The sequence below is a fragment of the Plecotus auritus genome (assembly GCF_963455305.1).
Source record: "Plecotus auritus genome assembly, chromosome: 7".
Classification (NCBI taxonomy): domain Eukaryota; kingdom Metazoa; phylum Chordata; class Mammalia; order Chiroptera; family Vespertilionidae; genus Plecotus; species Plecotus auritus.
In genome coordinates, this window is record NC_137774.1 from 13,293,713 (window position 1) to 13,314,068 (window position 20,356).

At 41.9% G+C, this 20,356-nt stretch overlaps 2 protein-coding genes across 5 annotated transcripts in view; one reads left to right on the forward strand and one right to left on the reverse strand.

The window, feature by feature from the left end:
* Window positions 1–817, reverse strand: part of MBTD1 (mbt domain containing 1) — a 46,843-nt gene extending 46,026 nt beyond the window's left edge. For 2 of the 4 annotated variants that reach the window (XM_080682474.1, XM_080682472.1), the window contains exon 1: window positions 563–817. The gene's annotated coding sequence lies outside the window, so the exon portion shown is untranslated. The remainder of the gene's footprint in view (window positions 1–562) is intronic. The other 2 variants (XM_080682473.1, XM_080682471.1) reach the window with 1 other exon arrangement.
* Window positions 818–1,235: 418 nt separating this feature from the next.
* Window positions 1,236–20,102, forward strand: UTP18 (UTP18 small subunit processome component; the record flags this gene model as incomplete). The annotated part of the gene is given in 12 exon segments (XM_080681163.1): window positions 1,236–1,653; window positions 3,262–3,374; window positions 6,189–6,287; window positions 8,794–8,861; window positions 10,688–10,776; window positions 12,514–12,639; window positions 12,744–12,918; window positions 16,907–17,007; window positions 17,291–17,381; window positions 19,639–19,743; window positions 19,746–19,761; window positions 20,090–20,102. Coding segments are annotated over 12 exon segments (1,335 nt in total). The 5' UTR covers window positions 1,236–1,314.
* Between the last annotated feature and the right edge of the window lie 254 nt (window positions 20,103–20,356).

Sequence of the window (20,356 nt, forward strand, 5' to 3'; positions counted from 1 at the left end):
ACTAAAGCAGCCGGGGCGGCTGCTTCCCAAACACCACTCCCACCTCTCCCTCCCACACGTGCCCACCCCGCCCCCTTTCAATATCCACCTCCACGTGCAAAATGCCTCGCGGCACTGGCCCCGAGGCGGAGATAGGCTCCTTCCCCAGCACAGCACCACAACGATGCCCCCCGGGGGAAGGGAGGACTCCTCTCGCCCACCCTGGGCGGCTAAAAAAAGTAAAAGTCACAAATCTAGCCTCCCCCCTCCACCAGCCAGAGCTGAAGGGGGAGGGGACGGGGCGCAGAGAAAACTTTCTCCTAAATGTTTTTTTCCAGAGAGTGTATAGAAAGCGTAGAGAGAACCCCGACGAATCCGGGGCTGAGGAGGTGGGGGGAGGGGAACCCCCCGAATCGTTTAACGGCCGGTAGGGGGAGGGGAGCTCCGGAGGTTGAGGGGGCGTGGGATGGAGAAACAGGCCTGGGAGCGGGGTCAAAGAGCTGCAGGAGCTCCTGGGGTCGGGGAGCTGCAGGCGTCCCCCCCTCGCCTGGCACACAAAGCGGCTGCCGCGCTCGGCTCTCACCAGATCCTTTGTGTTTTCCATCAGGGCCTCATGGGTAGGGGTTGTCCGTGCTCCCCAGGCCCGCGGCGCCCCCTCCCCGAGCTGGGGGCAGGCACCTCTCCCCGGGGTAACGGCGACTACAGGGGTGCCCCGGCTGGGCCCAGACCCGTGGCGGCTGCGGCAGCCCCCGGATTTCCCCCCTTTAACTAGGGTGGCCCCAGGATATCAACAACATTAGCATAGCCCTCCCTCCCCAGCGCGCCTGCGCCGTGACCCGCGCCCCGATTGGCCCACTTCCCTACATACCCTCCTCACTCGCGTCCAGCGTGGGACCCTCGGCAGGCTCCGTACTCCAAGGGCCGTACCAAGACGGAGGGGTGGAAAATACAACAGGGGCTCGCGTTAAGTGGAGTGGTTAAAAAGTCAGGAGAAAGAGGAAAAGTTTCATTCAGTCATCTGAGTTTATAATCTGGCTTTCTCGTGCTCCTTTCAATCAGTTGCCACTGCTAAGCTGTGTCGGAAAAAATTTTCCACTCCAGTCACGCCGCCTCCCCCTCCACCCGGAAGATTGTTCCTCCCCGAGGAACTCCCACACGGGAGGGGCTCGTGCGGGGAGTGGGCGTTACGTCGGGCGAGAGTGGTGATCACGTGCTAGCCGGCTGCGCATGCCCCTTCCGCCCCCGGGGGCCTCGGCCGCCGCGGACAGCTCCGTGCCTCGGCGCACGCGCACTGAGGTTCCACGTGAGCGGCTGCGTTTCTTCTCCAACCCAACGATGCCACCCGAACGGAGGAGCCGAACGAAACCGGAGCGGAGAACCGGATCGAGGCCGAACCGGAAGATCCGAATGAAGCCGGACAGGAAAGCCGGAGCGGGGCCGGGCGGGCCGCCCCGAAAGGCTGCTTATTCATCCCAGCGGAAACCGCCGGCCGGGCCGAGAGCAGCGGCCGCTGCGATCACGATCGCGGCGGCGGAGGAGAGCCGGCTCCGGGAGCTGAACCGCCTGACGCTGGAGGAGGACAAGCCGGCCGTGGAGCGCTGCCTGGAGGAGCTGGTTTTCGGCGACGTTGCGGACAACGAGGACGCGCTGCTGCGGCGTTTGCAAGGCCCGCGGGTGAGAGAGGCCGCGGCGCGCGGGCTGGGCGCGCTCGGGCGGGGCGCGCGGTGGGCGGCGAACCTCCGGAGGCGGAGCCTGGGCGACCTGCGGCGCCGGGGAGACCCAGGTGGGAGGGAGCGGGAGAACGCGGGCGCCGAGGGGGGCCTGGCGGAAGGTCTCGGGAGGGCGGAGACCGCGCCCTCCCCGCCAGCTTGGGAGCTGTAGCGCCTGGTATCCACCAGGCGCTCAACACCTATTTGTTTAGCGGACTGTAGTCAGGAGCATCTTTCGTGGTTCAGCCCCGCGCGTATCCTCATACTCAGGGTTCCTCCCTCGGGGTCGTCCGATCGCCTGTCTATACCTTCCGGTGATTCCGGAATTCCACTTGGTTTGTGGAATTAGAATTCGTGGGCACGGGCCTGGGAATCTGCGTTCTAACATTTCTCCAAATGATTTTTCTCTAACTTTGAGAATGATTACGTATTCGGCTATTCAGCAAATATTTGGGAGCCTATTAGGTGCCGGATATTTTTTCCTGGCAATGAAAACCCTGTTTTTGCACACTTAAAAAAATCATCTCCTTTATTATATATGTGGCTTTTTACTCGAAGATAATGAGTCCCAGACATTGTTCTGGGCACCGGCGGAGAAACAGCAATGGGAAAACATTGACAAAAATCCTTGCCCTCCTGGAGCTTACGTACTGTGGCAGAGGCATAAGATAAAGGAGAGAAATACTGTAAAATTCTCAATGACAAGTGCTGAAGAGAAGAAGAAAAAAAGCATTCGGGAAAAGGGAGATAACTGTGCGTAGAGAAGGGTGGCCAGGCAGGACCTCACTGATGATTGCAGTTTGCCAAATAAACCAGCAAGTAACAGCTGATTGTCAAAACTCCTTTGGGTGCCTATGGGAGAAGCTGCAGAAATCTAGTAGGGAGATAGAGAACTACTATTGGAAAAATGCTGAACCGTGTGACTGTTTCCTAGTCAGGAAAAGAAACTGTCTATGTGAGGTGGGATTTATTGGATTTATGGGGCTTTGAAGGGTCGTAGGTGGGTAATAGCCAGTAGAAATAATTTGTTTATTTCTACCCTGTGGTTTGGGGAAAGCTCAAGCTCACTTCAGAAGGTCCTGTGTGGTCTAGATTTAGACTTGATAGTACAGTATAACATTTCTTAAAAAGGTAGGGGGTCAGGAATGACAGAAAAAATGGAGAAGAGGTATGTCTAAGAATATGAAATACGAACTAACTGTGACATCCAGTCATGTTATTTTATCTTTGATGCTAGTCTGCTTCTGGTCCCGGAATTTCTGTAGTTTTGGGATTTTTCCTGCTCCTTTCTTCATCTTGTTCTTGTCTTGCTTGGTCTTTTCCTTTGAGCATGTTGATGTTCTCTCCTTGACTGTTCCATCTTACCTCGCCTGTCCAGTGTGTGGTACCGTTCTCTAATTTCCTCATTTTCTATTTTTTCCTCCAGCATTTGCTGTGATAACATCCTGTTTTACTATCTTATCAGGGGGCTGTAAAAGCAAAACATTCTACAAGCCATCTAACTTCAAGGTGTATGTGTCTTTCCCTGGGGACATGAAAAACTTAGTGCTTGAGGGTATTTTTTCTTCTCTAGGTTCAAGTACAGGAAGACTCAAGTGACTCAGAAGTGGAGAATGAAGCAAAAGATAATTTTCCACCTCAAAAGAAGCCAGTTTGGGTGGATGAAGAAGATGAAGATGAGGAAATGTAAGTTGCCAAATGTTTTCTTCCGGAATCTCTCTGAATACTTTAAAAGTTATATTGCAGGTTTGAAAAAAGTTCTTTTTACGAATATGTGATTGTGTGAAGATTTGAAAAATACTAGAAAGTATAGGAAAGAAAAGGTCATTCATAATCTTGCCACCGAGGTTAACATGTTGGCATACTACCCTCCCTTTCTCTTCTTTTCTGTCTACACCTGATTTTGCCTCCTTATTTGGCCAGTTCCTAACTGATCATTGGGCAAGTTTGGAACTATCTTTTCTCGTTTGTAAAATGGAGATAATGATAGTAACTATACAGAAGGCTTTTGAGGTTTAATGAAATAGTATAGGTAGAGCTCTTAGCACAATGCCTAAAACTGAGAAAAGACTAAATAATCTATATACACAATATGTACTATGGTAGGTGAAAATGACACTTGCAAGTATTTTTCCCCACTTGAAAAAGGGTTGTATTCCATTGTATGAATTTACCATAATTTCCATAGATCTTAATGGATGGATAGTTTTTCCCCCCTTTAAAAAAATTAATGTTGAGATATACATTTGTGCATAAACATTGACTCACTTTTTAAATTACTTAAGAAAGATTATTTACAGTAGAATTACTTAAAAAGCACGGGCGTTTTTTAAGGCTCTTGATGAATCCTGTATAATAAAAGCCTAATATGCTAAGTGTCCAGTCGGCCGTTCAATCAAAGCATAATATGCTAATGATATGCTAAGGCCTCTCAACTGCTCTATATGATGTGCACTGACCACCAGGGGGGCAGTCGACCGGTCAACCAGTCGCTATGACGTGCACTGACCACCAGGTTAGCTTGCTGCTGGGGTCCCGCGAATTGGGACTGAGCGAGATGGGCCAGATACACCCTGGAGCCCTCTCGCAGTCCATCCCTGACTGGCCAACCTCCCACATCCCTCCCTGGCCTGATCATGCACTGGTGGGGTCCCTTAGCCTGCGCTCTCTTGCAATCTGGGACACCTTGGGGGATGTCTGAGAGCCAGTTTCCGCCCGATGGCGGAATGACTGGTTGCTATGATGCACACTGACCACCAGGGGGCAGATGCTCAATGCAGGAGCTGCCCTCTGGTGGTCAGTGTGCTCCCACAGCGAGAGTGCTGCTCAGCCAGAAGCCGGGCTCACAGCTGGCGAGCACAGTGGCGGTGGTGGGAGCCTCTCCTGCCTCTGCAGCAGCACTAAGGATGTCCGACTGATGGCTTAGGCCCGCTCCTTGAGGGAACGGGCCTAAGCCGACAGTTGGACATCCCCTGAGGGCTCCTGGACTACAAGTGGGTGCAGGCCGGGCTGAGGGACCTCCCCACACACCCTCTACCCCGAGTGCACAAATTTCGTGCACCAGGCCTCTAGTACTGTTAGACTGAGCATGAGGTTCTACCAATTTATCGTCCCATTAAAAGGTGCCCATTGCATTTCGTTCTTACGAGCAATGCTTTTTTCAGACTTTGTCAGTTTAATGGGTGGAAAATATATACTTAGTGCTGAGAAAACATTTTTCATTGGTGTTTCTTAAAATACCCTCTATTATATCTTTGTTTTATTTGTTTACTGTAGAGACTTTATTTAGTAGAAATTATATGTATTTAGGGTACAACATGATATTTTGTAGTAAAATGATTGCTAGTCAAACTAATTAACATATCCTTCTCCTCATAGTTTCCATTTTTTTTGTGTGTGGTGAGAGTCCCTGAAATCTACCCTCTCAGTAAATTTCCACTATACAGTTCAGTAATATTAAGTGTAGTCATTATGCTGTACATTAGCTCTCTAGACATTCATCCTATATAATTACAGTTTTGACCATCTCCCCCATTTTCCTCACCTCCCCATCCCTGATAACTACCATTTACTTTCTGCTTCTATGTGGTCTGCCTTTTTAGATTCCATATATAAAGAGATCAATCAGTATTTTTTTGTCTTGTGTTTTCCTCTAAATATATTTTTATTGCTTTCAGAGAGGAAGGGAAAGGGGGACAGAGAGAGAGAAACATCAAGAGAGAATCATTGATCCGCTGCCTCCTGCATGCCTCACGCTGGGGATTGAGCCCACAACCCAGGCATTTGCCCTGTCAGGGACTTGAAATGTGATGTTCTGTTTCATAGGTCGACACTCAACCATAGAGCAACACCGCCAGGCTCTGTCTTATTTTTCTTAGCATAATGTCTCCAGGTTCATTCATGTTGTCACAAATGGCAGATGAGATTGTTTCTTAATGATCTTGCTATATCAGCTCCTTACATGTTGAGAATTTCAAACCTTTATATGTCAAATTTATTGTAGGTTTTTCTCCGAGCTTTCTGTTTGCCTTTTAATGCTTTTTAAAATGTCTGATAGAATATTTAAATTTTTATATAGTTAAGTCTAGAGATCTTTTTCTTCTTTTTTTGTTGTTAAAAAGTAAAAAGTCCACTAGAGAGAGAGAAATGGGTGCCTATATTTTTCCTTCATAGTATTTTAAGTTTTTTAAAAAATTTAATTTTTTATTTTATCTGGATTTTATTTAGGTGAATGGCATAAGCTGTGTGTAAAGTCATTATGTATTTGAAATATTAGCTATTCAAAGGGTAAATTGTATAATCTAAAATATTGGAGACTTCTTTTTGTTTTTTTGGGGGAAAATAGAGAATGTGCGTCTCAGATGTTCCATATCTTACAAGTCTTGACCTATATTCTTCAATTAAATAACTAGTAGTTTTCTCAAACTATTAAAGACAATAGTTGTTTTTTATATTAGTTCTTTAAAAGTCAGTTAAACCATGCTGTTCTGTTTTTTATAGGGTTGACATGATGAACAATCGTTTTCGGAAAGATATGATGAAAAATGCCAGTGAAAATAAACTTTCAAAAAATGAGCTTCAAAAGAGACTTAAGGAAGAGTAAGTATCCTTTTTCATATGACTTAAAGAGGAGGTCTTTATAACCAGTAGTTTATTTTGATTCGTTGTAATAGCTTCTTGGGTAATATGATTTCCATTTTGAAACAGTAGGAGCATTGCTATTGGAAGACATGATTAAATTTTAGTATTTTGAGGGAAGATGAAATACAAGTTCAAAAAGATTTTGGAAAAATCTTGTAATCCCATCACCCAGATATCATAGTCAGTGATAATGTTGCTTACCTGCTTGTTCATTTGTATATGATAAGCCATCTCTTTTTCACACTTTCCAAGCTCTTTTAGTTGAACAGAGCTAGGAAATGTGTGTCTATTTTAACATAATGATTTCATATTAATTCTTCCAGTTCAAACTTGCATATCTTTTTTTTTTTTTTAAATATATTTTATTGATTTTTTACAGAGAGGAAGGGAGAGGGAGAGAGAGCTAGAAACATCAATGAGAGAGAAACATCGATCAGCTGCCTCCACACCCCCCACTGGGGATGTGCCCGCAACCAAGGCACATGCCCTTGACTGGAATCGAACCCGGGACGCCTCAGTCCCCAGGCTGACACTCTATCCACTGAGCCAAACCAGTCAGGGCGAAACTTGCATATCTTTTGTGTGTGTGTGTGTGTGTGTGTGTGTGTGTGTGTGTGTGTATGGCCCGACAGTCCAACCAACTGAACCACGCGGCAAGGGCAAAATTTGAAAATATTGAAAAATGTTAAAAATATTTTTGTTTGTACTGACATTTAAAAGCATTTCTAGACGTTTATTGCATTATTACTTTTTTAAAAAGTAGGTTTATTGAAGTGAAATTCACTCTTTCAAAGTATCTTTATGAATTTTGTTAAACACATACTCATGTAAGCACCACAATAATTAAGATAAGGAATAAAAATATAGACCATTGCCATCACCCCCAAAAGTTCTCTTATACTACCCTTTGTAATCTACCCTCTCGCCTCAACTTCTAACCCCTCTAGTCCCTGATATTTTCTGTCCTTATAGATTTGTTTTTTTTCCAGAGTGTCATCACTGATATTTTCTGTCCTTATAGATTTGTTTTTTTTCCAGAGTGTCATCAATGACATATACAGTATGTACTCTTGAATCTGTTAAGCCCATTTAGTGAATCTGTTATTTCAGGTGTTATATTATTTCAGCTTTATTATTATTTATTTTTGTACTTTTTTCAGCTTTAGAAGATCTTTTCAGCTTGAGACCTTGTTGTGTTTTGTTTAGTTTCTATTTCCCTTTTGTTATGTTAAACTTCCTTTAAATACTTGAGTATTTTTGTATTAGCTATTTTAAAGTCCTAGTGTGCTAATCCTGTTATGTCTGTCATTCTTGCTCTGTTTCTATTGACTAACTTTTCTTCTGGTTATGGGTCACATTTTTCTGCTTCTATGCATGTCTAGTAATTTTGGATTCTGAGAAGTGTGTGTTAACTTCAGTGTCTGGATTTTGTTTTTTGCTTTAAAAAAATTGTATTGATTTTAGAGAAAGAGGGAGAGGGAGAGATATAGATAGAAACATTGATGAGAAACATCAACATCTATTGGCTGCCTCTTGCATACCCCCCTGCTGGGGATCGAGCCTGCAACCCTGACCAGGAATGGACCTGGTGACCTCTTGGTGCATGGGTTGGCACTCGGCCACTGAGCCACACCTGCCGCGCTGTTGTGTGTGTTTTTTTTTGCTTTTAATGACTATTAAACTTGGTCTTGGTGGGCTGTTAATTGGCTCAGAGATCAGTTTGATCCTTTAAAAGGTTTCTTTCTAGCTTTGTTCTAGAGTAGTATACTCTAGGCTGGTTTAGCTCCATTACTAAGGTATGCCCTTTCTGGCATCTCTTACTGAATGCCCAGTGTTCAGTAAGGGCCTTCTCTAATTGGTTGGAACTCCAGTGTCTGAGCTTTGGCATTGTGCACCTTACAGCTCCTCAGAAGTTGTTGGCCTCACCTCATGGAGTTTTCATCCCATGAGTGTGCAGCTTAGTATTCAGCAAAAGTGTCTGCCAACTTCTGTGCAGGTTTCTGGAGCTCTTTCTCATCTACAGTCTACTGCCCCTCCAATTCTAGTTGTCTCAGCCTCTTTCAGGTCTGATCTTTTTCTCTGCGCCAGGGTTTTTAAAAAATTCCTTCAAGGGAAAATCCTGGTGATGGTAGGTAGGACTCACCATCTGGGATGAGTCCCAAGATCTCGGATGTGTTGAAATGAGCAAATAAGACATCCATATAACTAGATGTAAATAATTAACAAATATGTATCCAGGTGTCCTGTATCCAGGACTAGTTTAGATAGAGGTTCATGAAAGTTTCCAAAGTAAGTTCATTGGGACTATTTTGTGTGTGTAGCCCTTTTGTTCTTAAAGGTAATAACTTCTTTAGAAGAGAATATAAACATGTTCTCAAGGATGGTCTAACCTATATTCTTTAAATGTATCATGCTCTATGAACATACAGTGGTTACCATACAAATTTTTCATGTTTTTGCTTAGATTTCAGCATGCCATGGGGGGAGTACCTGCCTGGGTAGACACTAATAAGCGGAAAACATCTTCAGATGGTAAGTGTTGATGATACCTTTGTTTGTTAGTAAAGAAGTTCTATTCCTGTTCTGTTGTTATTTGAGCTTTCTCATGAGGCTCATTAAAACCTGGTGTTTTGTGCTCGCTTCGGCAGCACATATATTAAAATTGGAACAATACAGAGAGGATTGCATGGCCCCTGTGCAAGGATGACACACAAATTCCTGAAGCGTTCCATATTTTAAAAAAACAACAAACAATAAAATCTGGTGTTTCAAATCTCTCTCTTTTTTTTAATATCTGGTTTTGAAGTCTACCATTTCTCTGAGGGAAGCCCTTTTGCAGTAACGTAAGGCTTACTTAACAACATATTCTCCACTGTAAAGTCATAATGGGTGGATTTTATGATTTTTTTCCTCAACAGAACTGTGTTGCATTATGGCATAGGATTAAGGAAAAATGAGTAGTACTGTTACTTCTTGATTCATAGTCCCTTCTGAAGACTTTGGTAACTAATTTAGCTGACCAGTAGGAAATGGGGTGTCTGCCTAAGGAGCACATGTCAGGTCAAGCCCAGATGATCAGTCACTTTATAAAAACTTACTTTTCAGTTCCAGGTTTTAAGTTTGGTTTGTGCCATAACTGTTTTCTGCTTTTTAGATCCTTGAGTTTAGATATAACTATGAATGGCTAAGCCAAGATCTGACTTACGTGCTTGGAGTTATAAATTTTATACTTGGAATTGACCTTTGAAATCCTTTAGGGAGTCCCAGATAAGTCCTCCCACATAATGCAGGAGTCCTTCCTTAGCATCCTTGATATCTGATGAGTTTCTGTTTGATTACCACCACCACTTCTCCTCCCTTCCTCCTCCTGTCAGTCCTCATGGTAGGAAAGTACACCTTCACCACACCCGTCAGTCCTCATAGTACGAAAGTACAGGGAGCCCCCATACAAAGGAGCTACTTGTTTTATATAATGCTGTTGGAAAACTCAACCTGTTATTAAATCGAAGTGTATCTTCTGGTTTCCAGCCAGATACTTGTAGAGGCTGAGGGAATCTTAGTGTTGTAGCGTACTTTATCCACTGCAAGAACCTTTTCTACAACATCTGTTAGATGATAATTCAGCCTCTGCTTAAATATATCACATAGTGTTGTACTCTTTCTTCCCCGTTTTTTTAATACATATTTTTATTGATTTCAGAGATGAAGGGAGAGGGGGGGAGAGAGAGAGAGAGAGAGAGAGAGAGAGAGGAGAGAGAGAGAAGCATCAATAATGAGAGAGGATCATCCATCAGCCGCCTCCCACACACACCCCCGCCCCCTCCCCGGGGACAGCCCGCAACCTAAGCATGTGCCCTGACTGGGAATTGAACTGTGACCTCCTGGTTTAGCGGTCAATGCTCAACCACTGAGCCACAGCAGGGTGCTCTTAGCTCTCTTTGAAGTTCTGATACACAGTTTGCTGACATTGGTCTTTCAGTTCTAGTTCTTTTTCACCCGAGTTGTTAAGCTAGCTCTGCTGTCCATCCTATTGCTAAAGAACTCAATGTGAATTCTTTTCAAATTAAATGCTGACTTTATTTCAACTTAATTTCATCTTGTTCTAGTCACTGTCTGTGAATGTGTGTCTTTCATTCTAGCGTTAGGCTTGATTTTGATTATATATATTGATCTCTGTCATTCTTTTCCTCTATTTCAAATTTATTTTGCTGTTTTACTTTTACCAATTGCAGCTTAAATAAAGTAGTTAAGGTTGGGAGGCTGAGCAGGGAGTTGAGGTTTCAACTATAGACATCTGGGGTAGGTAATGCTCCTCTCAATTACTCTAAAGATCAGCCTTGTGGGTTTGTTTGACTTAGATGAAAGTGAAGAGGATGAAGATGATTTGTTGCAAAGGACTGGGAATTTCATATCCACATCGACTTCTCTTCCTAAAGGAATCTTAAAGGTGAGAGTCAGTGAAGTTGGGCCTCCCCAGCTAATTACCTCTGAAATTCAGTATGCTTCCCAGTTACAACTGTATGGATTCCTTTTATCTGTGGGACTAAATGTGTTTGCTGTCATTTTGCCTTGGTAAATACTTATGCTAGTTTTTCATCTGTTACAAAAATGATCAAGAAAATTAAATGATGTCCCTAGCAATCTTTTAGGAATCCATCCTATTTGATTTCTCCTCTTGCATTTCTCTTTATTTCTCTTGGCACCAGCCTAGTTCATGCTGCTGTCTTCTGTCACCCCGGGTACTGTGCAGTAGCTTTGTAACTAGTTCCCCACGTCCACTTCACTTCCTCCGGAACTACTCTTCATATAGTTGCCGGAGAGAGATTTTTAAAATGAAGCATTATGTCACTTTTCATTGCGTTTTGAAAACTCCTATATTCCTTTTCATGGTCTACGCTGCCCTTCATGGTCTGGCTTCTGCCTACATCCAAAACTTCATCTCAGACCTTTCCCCCGTATTTCCTAGTCAAGCCATGCAGGCCTTCTTCCTGTTTCTTGAATGAGCTGAGTCCCTTCTTGCCTAGAACTTGTGCTCTTGCTCTTCTTTCTGCCTGTCTGTTCTTCAGACACTGCTAATGGCCAACCGTTATTACCCTTCTGCTCAAAGGACACTTCAGAAAGGTCCTCCTGGCCACTGTGTCTAAACTGGTCTACACTCATTGCTTTCTAACGCATCACTGTGTTTAGCTTGTTCATTGCAGTAACCAAGTGCCTACCCAGCACCGTGCTTCAGTTAAATATGGATAGATCTGTCACATGGACAGATGTCTCTTTGACATGGATATTTTTCCCCACTATAAAACGGTGGCATGTGTATTTGGATGGGGAAGGGGACCCTATTACGGTAAATTACTAGGAAAAAGCGTGATTCTGTCTCCCCCCACCTTAAGACAATTCTTTGAGCTCCTCATACGGTGAATGCACTTCCATTGAAAATGGAGTCACCATAAAAATTTAACTTCAGTGGTTACAAAGCATACACATAATACCTTGTTTTTTATGTAATTAAATTTTTAATACGGAAGGAAAACCCTATAAAAACAAAGAAATAACTGAAAATAGTTGGAATGATGCATGAGATCATCATTACTTTAACAACCACACACCTGCAGAACATAAGTACTTCATGCTAATCATAGAACCTCTTATTTTGTGCCATGAATGCAAAGATGCCGGATAGTTCTCAGTAAAATTTCCCTGGAAGTCAGTCTTCTAACCCAAATAGGGTGCATCCCAAAAGGTTGCGGGTTCGATTCCTGGACAGGGCACATACCTAGGTTGCAGGTTCAGTGCCCCGTGGGGGCGCGTATGGGAGGAAACCAATCAATGTTTCTCTCTCACACTGATGTTTCTCCCCTTCCTCTTTCTCAAAAATCAATAAAAACATGTCTTCAGGTGAAGATTTAAAAAAACAAACCAAGCCAATAGGGTGTATTTGGAGAAACGACTGTATCCTGGTGCTCCGCGAGCTTAACGATCCAATCCTCATTTGGTAGATAGTAAAAATGGGTTATTGTATGGTAAAATGACCTGCTCGTTGGTAGCAGAGCTGTGGTCTTTTGGTACCGTTCCAGCGGGCTTTGTTCTGCAAATAAACCATTTTATAATGTCATTCCTTCATGCTCTAAAGAAAATAATGTCAACCCCTTTGAGTTGATAAAATTCCCGCTTTATTTTTCCACAGATGAAGAACTGCCTACATGCCAATGCTGAACGTCCTACGACTGCTCGGATCTCGTCTGTGCAGTTCCATCCTTGCGCTCAGGTGGTGATGGTTGCTGCACTAGATAACTCTGTATCACTATTTCAGGTATGTTATTGCATTTTTAAATGAAGACTTGGAGTGAAAAGTTTGCTACCAGGATACAGGGTCTATGGAAATAACCAAAAGGAATATTTTGTACTTCTTTATAGGTTGATGGGAAAACAAATCCTAAAATTCAGAGCATCTATTTGGAAAAGTTTCCGATCTTTAAGGCTCGTTTTAGTGCTAATGGAGAAGAGGTTTTAGCCACCAGTACCCACAGCAAGGTGCTTTATGTCTATGACATGCTGGCTGGGAAGTTAATTCCAGTGCATCAAGTGAGAGGTAAGGTTTCTGTTGAACACATAGCTGCTCCTCCCCCCACTCCCCAGCCCATAGCTGAGTGCATTTAACAGTATTTACAGCCACTTAGTTTCCTCCTCATAATTTTAAGAGCATTTTTATACGCATTTATTTGAGCCAAACTGGTGACTTATGCCGGGGAGCAAGATCTCAAATGTTCCTTCTCTATAGGATTCTTAAAAATAAGTTTCTTTAGTTATAGTATTGTTTAGAAAATGTCATTGCATTGTTGAAATAATATGTTTGAATGAAAACGGTGAACTGGCTTTGCATTGAGCACTTACTATGGGAAAATCATAATTTGGAAATATATATCCCCCTAGACCAGAAAAGCAGTTGCAAATACTTGTCTGTAAAATTAGCAATTAATGCAGAGGAAAGAGCATGAGCCTGGAAGGTAGAGGATGTGTGTTTCACTTTGTTGGACAAATTATTTCACCTCTCTGCTCTTCAGGAAATTTTGACACCCTCTAGTTCTAGTGTTTGTTGTAATAGAATTTTGGTTTACATTTAAAGGAAATAAAGTACTGCTTTTAGAGGTTGGAATGTATTTTAAGGCATGAGCTGCTTAAACATTAAACTTTTTATCAGATGTAAATTTGTTTCCTCTACCTTACCCATTCTTCCCCTGTGTTTCCCGACCCATCACCACAAAATACAGTGGCACCTTCAGGAACCCTTTGGGAACCAAAGCTCTTGCAGTAAGCTTGGCTGGGTTAACATAAGTCCTGGAGGCAGTGTTGGCTTATGCTGCAGCTCACTGCCAGTCTCCCTGTTAAACTGCCTGTGTGGGGGGCTGTGAAGGATGGGGTACCTCTGTCCAGCCTGTTTTCTGCTAGTGTTTAAAGTGAGTAAGGTCTATCAACAAGTGAATCTAAAAATCAAGTGAATCAAAAATCGGATGAACAGAATAAACTGGTGAATATAATAGAATTGGGCATAGAAAGGGAGTGGACTGACAATTCTCAGGGGGAAAGGAGTGTGGGGGGTGTGGGAAGAGACTAGACAAAAATCATACATCTATGGATGAGGACAGTGAGGGGAGGTAAGGGCAGAGGGTGGGGTGGGAACCAGGTGGAGGGGAGCTATGGGGGAAAAAAGAGGAACAATTGTAATAATCTGAACAATAAAGATTTATTTTAAAAAAAGTGAGTAAGGCCAACTTTAGAAACATTTATGATGTTTATTCTCAGATTTTTTCTTTCCTATGTTCTCTGATGCCTTTAGTGATCCTTTCCAAGTAGGTTCTTAGTTTACCTAATTATGCTTTAAGCTGGTGCTTCTCAAATGTTAATGTGCATGGAAATCACCTGGGGATATTGTTAAAATGCAGGTTCTCCCCTGGCCAGTGTTGCTCAATGGTCAGAGCACCGACCCACACAGAACTGGAGGATCATGAGCTCGATTCTGATAGGGCATGTACCTAGGTTGCAGGTCCAATCCTCAGCCTTGGTTGGGGCACGTGCAAAAGGCACAGTCGGTGTATCTCTCACATCCATGTTTCTCTCTCTCTGTTTCTTCCCCTCCCTTCCACTCTCTCTAAAAATCAATGGAAAAATATCCTTGGGTGAGGATTAACAATAATAGTAATGATAAATGTATTTTTTGTGATATTATGCTATTGAACACTATTCTGAGTCTCATCATTATAAAACACTTTAAGTAATCCAAGAAACTAATTAGCCCAGCTGGTGTGGCTATGAACCAGGAGGGCACAGGTTCGATTCCTGGTCGGGGCACATGCCCGGGTTGTGGGCTTGATGCCCATGTGAGGTGTGCAGGAAGCAGCGATCAATGATTCTCTCTCATCATCGATGTTTCTCTCTCTCCCTCTCCCTTCCTCTCTGAAATCAATAAAAAGATACACATATATTTTTAAAAATCTAATTAATTAAGGACATTAGAATAAGGGGGAAATGGCTGACTAGGATATGCAAGCCTTATATGTATGCAGATTTGAAAAGTGAAGACTACAGAATTGTAGCATTTCCTTCATTTATGAATGACTTGGACAACCCTTATTTTGAGAAGAGAACCATATGCTTCACCAATTTGCCAAAGGGTGAATACACAGAAAAGGTTAAGAACCCCAGATTAGTAGTTCAAACTAGAATTTGACAATTTAGGAATCAAATTAGTTGGTCAGGGAGCCACCATTTCAATAGTAAACATTTTGGTAAGATAAATCTCTGAGCCTTTTTGTAAACTCAGGGCCATAAATATTATATTAAAAGATAATTTTTTTAAAATATATATTTTATTGATTTTTTACAGAGAGGAAGGGAAAGGGATAGAGAGTTAGAAACATCAGTCAGCTGCCTCCTGCACACTTCCCACTGGGGATGTGTCCACAACCAAGGTACATGCCCTTGACTGGAATCGAACCTGGGATCTTTCAGTCTGCAGGCCGATGCTCTATCCACTGAGCCAAACCGGTCAGGGCAAAAGAGATAAATTTTTAAAGCTCCTTAATTAGCACCTGCCACATGGTAAATGCTAAATAAATGTTAACTGCTGCCATTGTCAGGAATAACATATAATCTTATCTATTGACTAATCACAATCTGTAGACTGGTAGAGTCAGACGCGACCTTGGTTCAACAACCTAGGTACTTGAGTTCTGGCTAAGAAAGAATTCAGATCCAAGACCCAAATTATGTGAAAGTTTATTTAGAAAGTCACAGAGGTAGAAGAAGTTAGCTCTAGAAGGAATGGGCTCAGGAAACAAGTTACTGAGGCAAAAGAAGGGCCCTTGCAGTTTAGGAGAGAGAAAGGTAAAGGTAATTCGCCTGGAGGCAAGACGGTAAGAAGGAAAAGGCCTGAGTGTGCTCCCGGGAGGGAGGGAGGGAAGGAGGGAGGGAGGGAGGGCTGCACTAGATCCTTGTCTCGATGGTATTTATTGGGAGATCTCAGGGGAGGATCTCAATAGAATATACATCAGCTTTCCAGGTGTGTTTTAATTAGGGTCGTGGTCTCCAGTGATTGGTTGGTGCCAGGGCAGAGGGTCATTAGTCAATTTATCTGGTCCTGATGTCAGCCATGGTATCTTTGTCTGGCTTTGCTGCTTTTCTGGTCCTGGAGCTGAAACAAAACTGAGGCTTCGATGTTATCCTTAGGGGTTAATGCTTAAGGGAGTGGTCATGCAAGGGTCTGCCTGGGAGTCATCTTCAGCCCCTTGTTCCTTCTTCAAGGGGGTCTGTGTCTGTGCATGACTAGTGACATGCCAGGGCGGAGAGTCCGAGCCACATGATAGTGATATGAAAGGCCAAGGGGTCTAAACCACATGATCAGCTATATGCTAGGGGAGGAAAGGTTACTCTGAGGCGAGGTGCTTGTTTTCCCAGTTTTGCCTGTTGCTAGGCACCGAGGCTTTCCGTCCTAGTGACCTTCTGTACCTGGCCACATGTCTATATAACTGCCTATCACAAATCCACTTACTATACTATGGAAATTGGCCATCCCTTTTCCTATCAATTGTCAGCAGTTGACCTAAAAATCTTCACAAATCTATAAAAAGGTTTGTATTTGACATCTTTAGAGCATTGTGCCTTCTTTCCTTAGACCACATTGTAAATTTTATCTGACTTTTATTTTGAAAGGTCCAGCATTTGTAAAGAGCAATTATAATACTGATATTAGCAATTATCACTATTTTTTGTGAGGTTAAATGCAAAATGATACATGTGTACATATAACTACTATAATATACTGTAAGCTTTGGATGAAAATACAGTTATCCTTTTTAAAAAAAAATTTTTTTTTTTGTTAATCCTCACCTGAAGATTTTTTCCATTGCTTTTCAGAGAGAGTGGAAGGAGGGTCAGACTTACTCAGTGTTCGAGGCTAGGTTTTGTTTAATTTGAGGTACTTAGATATTGTAAAAGATCAGAAACTCTCAGTTGTCAATGAAAGATAGCTTAATGGGAAACCACATTAATCCTTATTTAATTGGTTCCCCTTTCTTTCTAAGGTTTGAAAGAGAAGATAGTAAGGAACTTCGAAGTCTCCTCAGATGGGTCCTTCTTGCTCATAAATGGTGTTGCTGGATATTTTCATCTGCTGTCAATGAAGGTGAAGCATTATTAGTTGTTGCTTCTTCTAGGATAAGACATTAGTGCAGGGATGGTCTTGAACCATAACTCATGGTGTCCGTAAGTCTGCATCTCAAATAGAGGAGCACAGAGGCACTTGGGGGGAAGCTGTGGGCAGTTGGGGGAGAACTTGGGAGTACAGGGGAAAACAACGTTGAGTAGGTCTACAAAATGGAGAACTGGGTTGTTCCTATGCTACACAGTATGATTCTTCTGTGCACCTCCTAAAATGATTTGATAAGCAATATTTATTACTCTTTTAGACTAAAGAATTGATTAGTAGCATGAAAGTAAATGGAAGGATTGCAGCATCCACGTTCTCTTCAGATAGTAAGAAAGTGTACGCCTCTTCAGGTAAGTTAATGACATAATCAGAAGCTTCTCTGAAGCTTTGAAGGTGTTTACATTTCAAGTTGAACCAAAAACTGTGTTTGATTTTAGACTTTCTTGTTTTAGTAAGCAAATCCGTTTTGTTTTTAGCATGCATTTTTTGTTGCCACTGGCCTCATTTACTAACTAATAATAGTGAAGGGCTAACCATTTAACATACACCACTAACGTGTTGGAGGAAAAGAGGGAAAGTAAATCCTTATTTAAAAGATGAGTCATTCTAAGACTGTCTTTCTTTTTGAAAGTTACATAGAATCATCACCCCTTTCCTTTTAGCTCCTATTGACTTGGATAATGTTTGGAATTTTCTTTATTGTTGACTGAAAGCAATTCAGATCTCCTCTTCCCTGGTACTTCTGCAGCACCACTGACCAGCTCTTTATCATCCCCGATGTTCTCTAATCTTGTGCTTCCTGCTCTTCTGCCTTTCTGACTGTCCAGTGTCATCTTTGCCTCTTGCTCCCTTTCCTGAAGGATTCTGAGGGCCATCACAATCTCAGGGTAGTCCATGCTGTATGGTGGTGGGGCATTTGAGTGGTTCTGCCCATGAGTGGCATCTCGCAGTCTCGGCAGGGCTTTTTAGCATAATTAATATAAGAAGGTCAGCAGTATCTATCGTCCTTGTTATGCTATGGAACAAATACTGGTTCAGAGTAATAATCCTAGTGAAATGGCCCCTGGACCCTGGGAGAGTCAGAGTTGGGGAGAAGAGGTGGAGAGTCGGCAGGAGTACTGAAATTTGGAATATGAATTGGATGTGGATGTAAAATATTTATAAATTTGGTCACCATGGAGGAGGTCAAATTTACCATAAGAAAGGCCCTAAAAGGAGGGAAGGTGTAATCAAAAGTTGAGTCTTGGTAGTGGGGGTTGCCTATATTTTACTTGTTATTCTCCCCTGTTCTCTTTCCTCTTCCTTTTCTCTTCTGAAAGAAGTAGTTTATGTGATTGACATCATATTGTTACATATAAAGAATGTTTTGAGATAAAAGGATAATTGAAAAAAGAATTTACCTTTTCTCTTTTCAACTTTACCAGTTTTTTTCTTTTTCCTTATGTATTCATTGTTGCCTCTTTTGCCTTAAGTCATCAACTTGTGATCATTTAATAGACTTTCTCTCTGGGTGACCTTTCTGCCCTTGATCCCTTCTCTTCCCATTTTAGTCGATTGCTAGCTAATCTTTAAACACCTTTCTTTATTGTACCATTACCCTGCAGAAAAACAAAGTTTTGAAATACGATGCTATTAAAATTTTCCAATTATATTTCCCTGCTACCTAACCTAAATCTGTATGCCAGCCTGGGAGATTTTATTTGTTAAGGAAAGAGTAGAAACGGAGATTTATTGAATTCCATGGGGAGGATAAAAGTATATAGAACAGTGAACTTGAGAGCAATATACATAAAAAAGGAAGAGCTAAAGTAGGTGAGTGAAGAGCCATGTTTGAGATGCTTGTAGGTTATTATAGAAATAAACTGGTACTGGCTGTGGAGAAGAGGGTGATCATCAATACTGAGTGCTATAGGTATGAGAAAAAAATTAAGAACTTGTTTTGGCAATTAGATGGCTATTTCTGTTATGAAAATATTTGTGTTCTCTTGAGATTTAATATTCTTTCTTGTACAAATTCTCCTTTTTCAAAACTATTTATGCTTGTTTATATTTAGCATTCACTGTTATTTAAATTATTTGGTAATAGATAAATTGTGTAGCTTCTTAATTAAATTATAAATTCCTTGTGGTCTGGATCAGTTCATTCTTCACTTCCTCTGCTTCATCTTCAACATTATCATCAGTCTGACATCTAAATCACTTAGCCTCACATATTAGGTGCTCTAATACCTGTTGATAGATGTTAGAAAACCTGGGCTGGTGGGTAGTTTATTTTTTTTTTAATTTTTTTTTTTTTTCAAATTTGCTCCAGTAATCTGTGAAATGTAGAAGCTTTTTCTAAAAGCTCAACTCAAGACAGGAGTTTGTGATTTTTCACTTTTAATCTAAAGATACTATTTATTAATGACTAATTGAGAATGCAGCTTTTTATACATGGGAGTGTATGCAAGAAATATTTTTAGGCCAGTTTTGTAGATCTAGGTTATTTATAGTAGGTATTCATTTGTAGTCCCTTGTACTGTTCAAGAGGGACTAAGATCGGTTAGTTCACTTGCCGTTCAAGTTTAAAACAAAATTAACCAAATCTTCTTTGGCTCTTTCATTCAGCGGATGGGGAAGTTTACGTTTGGGATGTGAACTCTAGGAAGTGCCTGAACAGATTTGTTGATGAAGGCAGTTTATATGGATTGAGCATTGCAACATCGAGGAATGGCAGTATGTGGCTTGTGGGTGAGTAAAGAGAGAATCACATTGTGGTAATGAGAAAAAATTAAATAATGAATATACTAGATGGTGCTTAAGTACTGTTTATAAACTATTCAGTAATAGAAAATCAGTAAACCCAGGTTGTTTACATTTTGTTGTCTTAATGCAGTGCCTCATAATATTATTGGTGGTTTATCTGTTCTTTAGCAAAGAATATACTGGACTGCTTTGTTCATTGTATTTTTCTATATTCGAAATATCTACTTGATCACATCAAGTTTTCCTATTACTATTCTAGTTACTTGTTTTAGCCTTAAAGGCACCTAAAGCATTTTTGCCTTCATCTGGCTAGGACGGTGGTGTAAACCAAAAACACATGTTCTTTGGAAACACTGTTTGTTAGTACAGTAGAAAATTTGAAAGTGTTATCTAGGACGTTATTGTGTGAATGATCACTGGAGAACAATGGTTATTACACTGGGGAAAAGATGGCTTCATTCCCTGCTTGATTCCAAGGATCCAGGTTGGGAGGAGGAGGCCTTAAATACTTACCTGTAATTCGTACCTACCAAACCACTAACCAGCACCTGTAATTTTAGAACTTGGAGGAGTGGATTTT